The sequence below is a fragment of the Benincasa hispida genome, chromosome 2 (assembly GCF_009727055.1).
Source record: "Benincasa hispida cultivar B227 chromosome 2, ASM972705v1, whole genome shotgun sequence".
NCBI classification, from domain to species: domain Eukaryota; kingdom Viridiplantae; phylum Streptophyta; class Magnoliopsida; order Cucurbitales; family Cucurbitaceae; genus Benincasa; species Benincasa hispida.
Genome location: NC_052350.1, coordinates 13,427,489 through 13,437,127, shown reverse-complemented (window position 1 = coordinate 13,437,127; position 9,639 = coordinate 13,427,489). Strand labels below are relative to the sequence as shown.

At 41.8% G+C, this 9,639-nt stretch overlaps 1 protein-coding gene across 1 annotated transcript; it reads right to left on the bottom strand.

The window, feature by feature from the left end:
• Positions 1-4,951: 4,951 nt before the first annotated feature.
• Positions 4,952-5,695, bottom strand: LOC120071976. The gene has a single exon (XM_039024406.1). The coding sequence runs from the start codon at positions 5,693-5,695 to the stop codon at positions 4,952-4,954; it is 744 nt and encodes a 247-aa protein (XP_038880334.1).
• Positions 5,696-9,639: the final 3,944 nt, after the last annotated feature.

The window sequence follows — 9,639 nt, the reverse complement described above, 5'->3', positions numbered from 1 at the left end:
GGTGTGTGTCTACCAGTTAGCGATAGGGTATAGCCAGGTCCATTTCTCAAAGAGAGACTTGTCACAGCGAGAGGCAGCAGTTTTCTAAGAGGGACTAGGGCATTGAGTCCCACACAGTTGAGCAGGCCCGAGAGTCTCAGTGTCTGCATGAAAGAGCACCAATTGTGGCAAAGTAGATAGGGTAGTTGTGGGGAGACACTAAGTCAAGCTAGGGAAAATATGACTCAACAGGAAGCGGAGGATGCACCAGACGTGATTACTGGTACGATTTTTATTTGTAATGTACCTGCACGTGTTTTATTAGATCCAGGTGTTACGCATTCCTTTGTTTCTAGTATGTTTCTAACTAAGCTGAATAGGTTGCTAGAGCCTTTATCTGAGGGGTTAGTTATATACACTCTAGTTGGTGACGTTTTATTAGTCAATGAAGTACTGCGTGATTGTGAGGCTTTAGTAGAAGGTCTCAGTATGCTAGTGGATCTTCTTCCACTATTGCAGGCATTAGATGTAATTTTGGGAATGGATTTCTTATTCACTCACTATGCTTCTATGGATTGCCATAGGAAGGAAGTGACTTTTAGGAAACCAGGTTTGGCTGAAGTGGTTTTCAGGGGTGAGAAGAAGATTATTCCTACGAGTTTGATTTCAGCTCTGAAAGCTGAGAAGTTGTTAAGAAAGCATTACACAACGTTTCTTGCACACGTAGTAGAGGTGCAAGAAGAAAAGCTGGAACCAGAAGATGTTCCTGTAGTGAACGAATTTCTTGATGTTTGTCCAGTTGATCTATCAGGTTTGCCACCTGATAGAGAGGTGGAGTTCACTATTGAAGTGTTACCAAGAACAACACCTATTTCAAGGGCGCCGTACAGAATGGTTCCGAGTAAGCTTAAGGAGCTGAAGGTGCAGTTACAAGAACTAGTTGACAAGGGATACATCAGGCCTAGTGTATCGCCTTGGGGAGCTCCAGTGTTATTCGTGAAAAAAGAAAGATGGTACCCTCAGATTATGCATTGATTACAGGCAGTTAAACAAGGTCACGATACGTAACAAGTATCCTCTACCACGCATTGATGACTTGTTTGACCAGTTAAGGGGAGCAGCAGTGTTCTCTAAGATTGATTTGAGGTCAAGATACCACCAGTTGAAGATTAGGGAATCAGATATTTCTAAGAAAGCATTTACGATGAGGTATGGGCACTATGATTTTTTAGTGTCGGTTTAACGAATGCGCCAGAAGTTTTCATGGACCTCATGAATAGGATCTCCCTGAGAGGGAAGCTCATTCTTCCATTCACTCCATCAACGCCGGCAAGCGATTCTGCATTCCAGATCCGTGCCAAGACATTGGCGCTTATTTGTATTTGTTTCTGACTCTCATTCATCAAGTGTATTTAATTTTCTTAATCTCTTCATTCACAACCATGTATCAGACGCTAAATAGTATTATTGAATGTCTTGATCATTTCCATTTCCACTTCTCTGTCTATTTCCGTTCCTCCAGAAATCAATTTCTCCATGATGTTTTCTTAATCTCTTAGTGATTAATATGAATTAAACAAGTAACTTAATATGTGCTAAAGAAATAAAGATGTTTAGCTAAAGCATGCTAGACAACATCTTCACCTGTGAGAGAATAAGTGAAGATGTCGTTCTGATCTATCGAGAGAAGGTTAGAAGAATGCATTAACTAAAGCAAGAAGTACTTCAGAGATGGAAGCAACCTTGCATTCATTACGTTTATCCCTGTTTCACCACAGAGATGTGGGAATGCGGCCGATAACCGAGAGGTGTACACCAAGGGAAAAGCGGAACCATACTTATGCCTTTAACGCAATTAAGGAACTTGCGATGTTTGTACTAATTATCTTTTCTCCTTTCTGTTCACACATAGGACTTGCCACCTCATAACAGGATCTTTGTATAATCTTCACAATCAGTCTCAACCTAGTACCTTGTATCATGAAACCTGTATCATGTATCATCATAGCTTAGGTTTATTTTATCGCACTCTACTTTATCGCAATTTACTTTATTATTGCATTTTATCGCTTATCTTTACCTTATCGCATTTTTGAATACCTGTACACACAACCTTTTTATGAATTGAAAAAACCCATGTCGCATATATCGACAAATGTAACGCAATAACCTCAAACAGTCCTTGCTGTTCGACCTCAGATCACACCGAGAAACTTTGGTGGATGATATACTTGGTTCCAATGCAAGGAAGTTGTGACAACGTATGTATACTACAAGATTCTCATTTTATACCCATATCTAGAGTAGTATCGCATAAAAGAAATAAAGGTCATCATTCATCCATGCGTTATGCATAAGATTAGAATACATTGTATTCTTTACAAGTTTTATGGCAATGCATCTCGCATTCTATTCTGGCATCGCAATCTTATGCCCCATCACTTGGCATTTTTGTTAAGCGTCTCTTTGCCACTCGTCTTACTGATTCAGTTGCAACTTTTCAAACTTTCCCCGCACTTACTAGATCAAAGTTCAGCTTCTTGCATGCCTACATTGCCTTGTGTTCCAATTCGAGAGGCAGATGACAAGCTTTTTGAAGACTAGGGCATATGGAGACATACCGATTAGAGTTTTAAAGGCAATCCTATATGCCCACAGCGCTTCATCGAGTTTGGGTGACCAATCCTTCCTGGAGGTACTGACTACCTTCTCCAAGATAGTTTTGATCTCTCGATTAGAAATCTCTGCCTGCCCATTGGTTTGTGGGTGATAAGCGGTTGCAACTCTATGGCTGACGTTAAATTTAGTCAACAGGTTGGTGATTATACGGTTGATGAAATGTGAGCCTTCATCGCTGATTAAGGCCCGGGGCGTTCCGTATCGGGCAAAGATATTCTTCTTGAGAAACTTCGCCACCGTGGCAGCATCATTCTTAGCACATGCGATGGGCCCATAAAGTTGATTCCCCATACATCAAATAATTCAATCTCCAAGATTGATGTCAAAGGCATTTCATTCATTCTAGACGTGTTCCCCGTTCTCTGGCATCTATCGCACTGCACAACGTGAGCATGGGCATCCTTAAACAGTGTTGGCCAAAAATAGCAACTCTGTAGGACCTTTGCGCCGGTCCGTTACCCCCCAAAATGTCCTCCATAAGGGGACTCATGACAAAGCTCCATAATGTGTTTGACTTCATGCTCAGGAATGCATCGACGTAAAATGTGATCAGGTCCAAGTCAATATAGGAAGGGGTCATCCCAGAAATAAAACTTGATGTCATGTCTCAACTTCTTCTTCTGCTGGTAAGTATAGTCCTCTGGTACTTGGCCGCAAATGATGAAGTTCACAATGTCCGCATACCATGGAACATTAATGCCTACCGACATCAGCAACTCATCAGGGAATCTTTCTTCAATGTCTTTTTCTTTCTCCTGAACCTCGCAATTTTCCAATCATGACAGATGATCAGCGTCTTGGTTCTTGGTGCCCCTCCGGTCCTTAACTTCTAGGTCAAACTCTTGCAGGAATAACACCCACCATATCAGTCTCGGCTTTGCATCCTTCTTTGTCATAAGATATTTGATCACAGAATGATTAGTATACACCACAACGTTTGTTCCGATTAAGTACTGTCGAAATTTCTCCAGTGCAAATACCACCACGAGCATTTCTTTTTCCGTGGTTGTATAATTCTCCTGCGCATCATTTAATGTTTTACTAGCAAAGTAGATAGGATGAAAAACCTTGTCCTTGCACTAACTCAAAATTGCGCCCACTCCATATCCGCTAGCATCACACATTAACGCAAATGGTTGCGTCCAATCCTACGCAATCAGAATGGGTGCGGTGATGAGCGCATTCTTCAGTGTGTGGAACGCTTCAATGCACGCATCATCAAAATCATATTCACGGTCAGCCTCAATGAGCGCGCTTAGGGACATTACGATCTGAGAAAAGTTACGGATAAATCTTCGATAAAATCCTGCATGCCCAGAAAACTCCTAAGCGTTTTCACGTTTACTGATGGTGGTAGCTTGGAAATTGCATCGATTTTCGCTTGATCGACTTCCAATCCTGCCTTTGATATTTTGTGACCTAGCACAATTCCCTCTTCAACCATAAAGTGGCATTTCTCCCAGTTTAGAACAAGATTAGTTTCCACACATCTCTTCAAGACTTTCTCAAGATTAGATAAACAGGAGTCATAAGTATTGCCAAAAACTAAAAAATTGTCCATAAATACCTCGATTGACTCCTCCAAGAAATCTGAAAATATCGCCATCATACATCGTTGGAAAGTACCTGGTGCATTGCAGAGTCCAAACGGCATGCGACGGAATGCAAACGTACCAAATGGGAACGTGAAGGTTGTCTTATCTTGGTCTTCCGGTGCAATTGCAATTTTGTTGTACCTTGAGTATCCGTCAAGAAAACAGAAGAATTCATTCCCAGCAAGTCTGCCTAACATCTGATCAATAAAAAAGAGTGGGAAGTGGTCTTTTTTAGTGGCCAGATTTAATTTGCGATAATCCATACAGATTCTCCACCCCGTAATTGTCCTTGTGGGATTCATTCATTTTTGTCATTGGTGACGACTGTCATTCCCCCCTTCTTCGGAACGCACTGCACTAGGCTTATCTAGCTACTATCAGATATAGGGTAAATGACGCCTGCATCAAGCCACTTCACTATTTCCTTCTTCACAACCTCCCTCATGGTAGGGTTCAGACGACGTTGCCTCTCTACAGATCCCGTTTTTCCTTCCTCAAGATGAATCTTGTGCATGCAATACAAAGGACTGATCCCCCTAATATCCGCCAAGGTCCATCCAAGGCTTTTGCGTTATTTTTCAGGATCTGGATAAGTGCATCCTCCTTCTCTTTACTCAACGAGGTAGATATAATAACTGGTAACGTGTTATTTCCTACCAAATAAGCATACTTGAGGTGCATCGACAACGGCTTCAACTCTAGCACGGGTGGTTCTTCCAAGGATGGCTTAGTGCATTGCAATGTTCGCTCAGATAACTTGATCGTTTCAAAATCTGTTCAATTTGAATTGGGGCACAATTTTCCTCCCATATTGCGCCGATTCCAAAATCTTCTTCCTTCAATTCTTCTAGGGGTTCGTGCCAAGGTTCTTCCTGCAATTCCTCAACATACTGACAATTCTCCATATCGCTTGGGTATTTCAATGCATTGAGAACATTGAACTTCACTTGCTGATCGTCAACCCTGATGGTGAGTTCTCCTTTTTGTACATCGATCAGTGCTTGCCCTATTGCAAGAAATGGGCGACCCAAGATGATAGGCACTTCTCTATCAGCTTCATAATCTAATATGATAAAGTCAGCAGGAAAGATAAACTTATCTACTTGCACGAGTACATTCTCTAATTTTCCCTCGAGATGCGTTATCGATCTATCGGCCAACTGTAATGTAATCGTGGTTGGTCTTGCGCTGCTGATATTTAGCTTCTTGAAGATCAACAAGGGCATTAGGTTTATACTTGCCCCCAAATCACACAGCGTGTTCCCGACCTTTTTTCCCCTTATTGAGCAGGGTAATGTCAAACTCCCAAGATCTTTCATTTTGGTAGGGATGTTATTTTGAAACAGCGCACTGCACTCGTATGTTAATGCAACTATTTCATTTCCCCTGATCTTTCTTTTGTTATCAAGTATACCCTTGAGGAATTTCACATAGCTTGGCATCTGTTCAGAGCTTCTATTAAGGGAATATTGATGTGTAACTGTCGGAGAACATCCAGAAACCTCTGAAATTGTTTACTATCATCTTTCTTCTTTGGCCTGGACGGGAAAGGTGGAGGATCCTCCCGTACTTCATGTTCAACCGACTATTCATTAGGGTCCTTTGCTTGCTGTGTTTTAGTAACCGGAGGTTACGTTGATTTTGAATTCAAGTCTTGCTGAGATTCATCTCTTGTAGATGTACTTACTTCTGAACTGGTGATTCTGTCATTAATGGTTGATTGGTCATCGTTGTTAGTTAAATCTACTGGTCTTGTTATTGAATCTAGTACTAGTGGCACAGGGGCTTGTAAGGCCCTAACATTAAATCTAAAGTGGGAAGTTAAATAGAGAATAAAAATCCTAAGAAAGGATATTGGAGCAAAGGGGGGAAAACATCAAAATTATCCAAAAAGGTGACCAAAAGTCCAAACGCCTATGAAAGGCTTAAAACATGTTGGAAGCAAGAAGGCATGGAGAATGAAAGCAAGAAGACTTGAAAAATGGCTAAGGGTTGCATAGTACCAACGCAAGGGCATACATGAGCCATGGGGACACGAGCAGGAGGTATGCATCAAGTGAGCATGCTAAGCGCGCATGCCATGTGTGGAATTCAAGTGCACAGGCCATGCGTCAAGGACAAGCACACAGGCCATGCGTCAAGNCACAGGCCATGCGTCAAGGACAAGCACACAGGCCATGCGTCAAGCGCGCAGCCCATGCGTCGATGGTGTATGCCAAGCGCCCTGCCTATGCGTCGAAGCGTTGTTGAGTCTGTCGAGCAGCCATGCGTCGATGCGCTATGCCAAGCGCACGCCCATGCGGCAAGACACACCCATGCTACCAAGTGTTCTTATGCGGCCGAAAGTGCCTATACGGCCAAGCGCGCAAGTGCCTAGGCAGCACACCTGTGAGTCGATGGTCAGTGTCGTGCGTCCATGCTTAGTAGGCCGAGCAAGCACACCTAGCAAGCCATGCATCGAGGGTGAGCGGCCACCCTATGCATTGGTGATGGGCACCTCATGCGTTGGCTAAGTGGGACTTTGATGAAGGAAAGGTGAGTTGCTATGCGTTAAGGATAAAGGGTAAGGCTAATTTATGGAAAACTTCAAGGGAGGAATCCAATAGTATATGAGCATAAGTCTTAAACAATTTAAATAGAGAAATATGTGAAGTATTTAAGTAATTTAGGTGGCAAAAGGAGGATCACACAAAATTCTAGTAGGAGGTGGACAAAGGAGATTTCATGCAATTGAAGTCGTATCACCTCAAGTAGGAGGTGGGTGAAGGAAATTTCATGCAAAAAAGGAGATTTTAGCTGGCAAGCTGAAATGAGAACAACTCAAGGCTAGGCTGGGCAGACTGAGTATTGGCAGCTCCAAAGTGAGACAAATGGGAGTTGAGTTGTCACCATGGGGTGAGTTTGAAATGGCTATAAATAGAGGGGTTGGGCAAGAGGAATTTATTCATACCATCACCTAAATTGTGTGTTGAGAGCATTATTAGAGAGTTACGTTTGACTTATTAGGCTGCCAAGTTGATTGGAGATCAAAAGAAACAAAGGTTGCGTTGGTGAGGCATTGAGTCAGCCGAACGCATAGCCAGCTCACACCCTGCGTGCACACAGTGCTGCATCTGTCCGTCCGCACGCGCCTCGCTCGACGCATCCCACGCGCTAGCCTAGCGCAGTTGCCTCCCCCGTATGACGCATCACGCCCAGCGCAACGCATTCCCAGCACATGACTAAACGCGCCAGTCCCCTGTGCGGCACAACACGCCCACCCTGCTTACTGCCCAACGCCCAGCTGCCTACCACGGTCCAAATAACCTCTAAAGAGGCCTAATTTTGGCTAGTTTGACATTATTTATTGATATAATAGGCATTAATTGAGAAATTTCCATTGATATGGCGGAATTATCAAGAAGGTATTCTCTAGGTGATTTTAGTGGGAAAACTTGCGTACGATGAGTGTTTACTTAGTTTTATGCGTTAATATATGGATAAATGCATATGTAAGTACAAAATACATGCTTATGATGTTATGTTGTTGCCATGATATTTGTTTGTGAAATTTCTATGGAAACTGAGATTATACCCAGACTACATAAGTTAGCATTTAATAAAAGGTGTTTGGCGGGAAAATATAGTCGGCCTCGTCGTGGGAAATATAGTCAAGTTACCTAAGCATGACTAGCGGGAAAAGAATTTTCGATGTGCACATTGGCGGGAAAAGAGGGTTATAGGAAAGTTTCCATAAAAAGTTGTTATGTTTAATAATGTGTCCATGATATGAGCATGCCACGTATAGCATGGAACTAGAGGATGATGATTGAATGAATATACACGTGATCATGCATAAATTATACTGGAATTGTGATTATGTGATTGATTTCCCAAATATATGTTTGCAAAGTGATTATTATTTTAAAATGTTTTCTTTTATCTCCACCCCCCCCCCAAGTAGCAAAGCGGAGCGTTCAAGAAGGAGTCTACTAACCACCAACACACCAGAACTTGGTAAATTCTCAGGGTACGGCTCGGATCATGTAATAAAGAATATAAGAAATTGAACTATGTGTATGAAAATTAGATAGAGTGTTGTAAACATGTTGAATTCTTTAATATATAAGGGGGGAAATGTTAAATTTAAATGTTGTCTTGGAATACTACTGGTGTACCCTCACGCTCCCTTCCAAGTCTTGGAGGCTAAGGCTAGGGAAGGGGTGTGACAGCGTGGTATCAGAGCAAAGGTTTACGTAAAACCTGGGAAAAGTTGAGTTTAGCATAAGTATAAATAGAATCTAGGAAGAGTAAACGAAAAAGGGATAGGTTAGTGCCAAAACGGCATCAGGAAAAGGCTTACCTAAGGTGGGGAAGCCAAATAATATTAGAAGATAGGCTAGGTCAAAACCTAAAAAGGAATAAATATAATGAAATATATTAGGAAAACCTAAAGTAGAATCGGTAAAGGTTAGGAGAAAGAAATGAGGAATAATAAGTGGACATAGGGAAACATGAGAAAGAGGAAGTGAAAATAAAGAAATTAGTAAGTAATAACCTGAATACTGTCCACTGTAGGAAATGAATCCGAGCAGACAAGACTGGTGGTGGAATGACCCCGAACGCGAACTGGAGACTGCGGTGCTAACCCAAGGGAAAACCTTGAAAGATCTGAGAATAGTGTGAACAATAATACTGAATATCCTATTACCTTGAACAATGCAAACTTGGTGGAATCCCGAACTAACATGGATGTCCACAGTGTGGTAAAAATCATAGCGGTCTGTGTCTGAAAGGGACCGGAATTTGCTATGAGTGTGGCAAGGTTGGCCCTATCCGCAAAAATTGTTATACCTTTCAGAGAAAAAAAAGAGAGATTCAGAAAAAATATCAACGAGAATGGGCTGGAGGTTGAAGTTCAGGAAGTAACAACATACTACCTGAACTAACGGTGGACCAAGAATGGGCGCATGCAGGAAAGAAGGATATTCCTCGACGTATCGTGATCAAATTCGAGGAACAGCCCACCTATGACTCTAATAACGTGGAATCCTATAGATTTTTTTTTTCTGTAAGGAAATAGGACATGTTCAAGAAAGGTGTGTATGGAGAAACGAGAGGATGCGTCTTAACTTTGAAAACTTACGACTACCAGAGAACGAGTAAACAAATAACTATGTAAACTGAAAGAAACTACTAATGTAAATAGCAACAATGTTCATAAATAAAAATAGTATGTTGATAACATATGTCTAATTTATATGTGAATGGTTGTAGACAAAATGCTGAGAAGTGGAAAACGTAGAATGGGACAACCCTCTGGGAATGAAAGTGAAAGTGCCTCAACCCATCCAAAAGAAAAATCTAGGGAGGAAGAACAAATGGATAAATTCACCCAAAGACTTCA

What these genes read in the sequence shown, in the direction of transcription:
- LOC120071976 (XM_039024406.1), bottom strand. Translation starts at nt 5,695, where the DNA reads ATGCCAAGCTATGTGAAATTCCTCAAGGGTATACTTGATAACAAAAGA.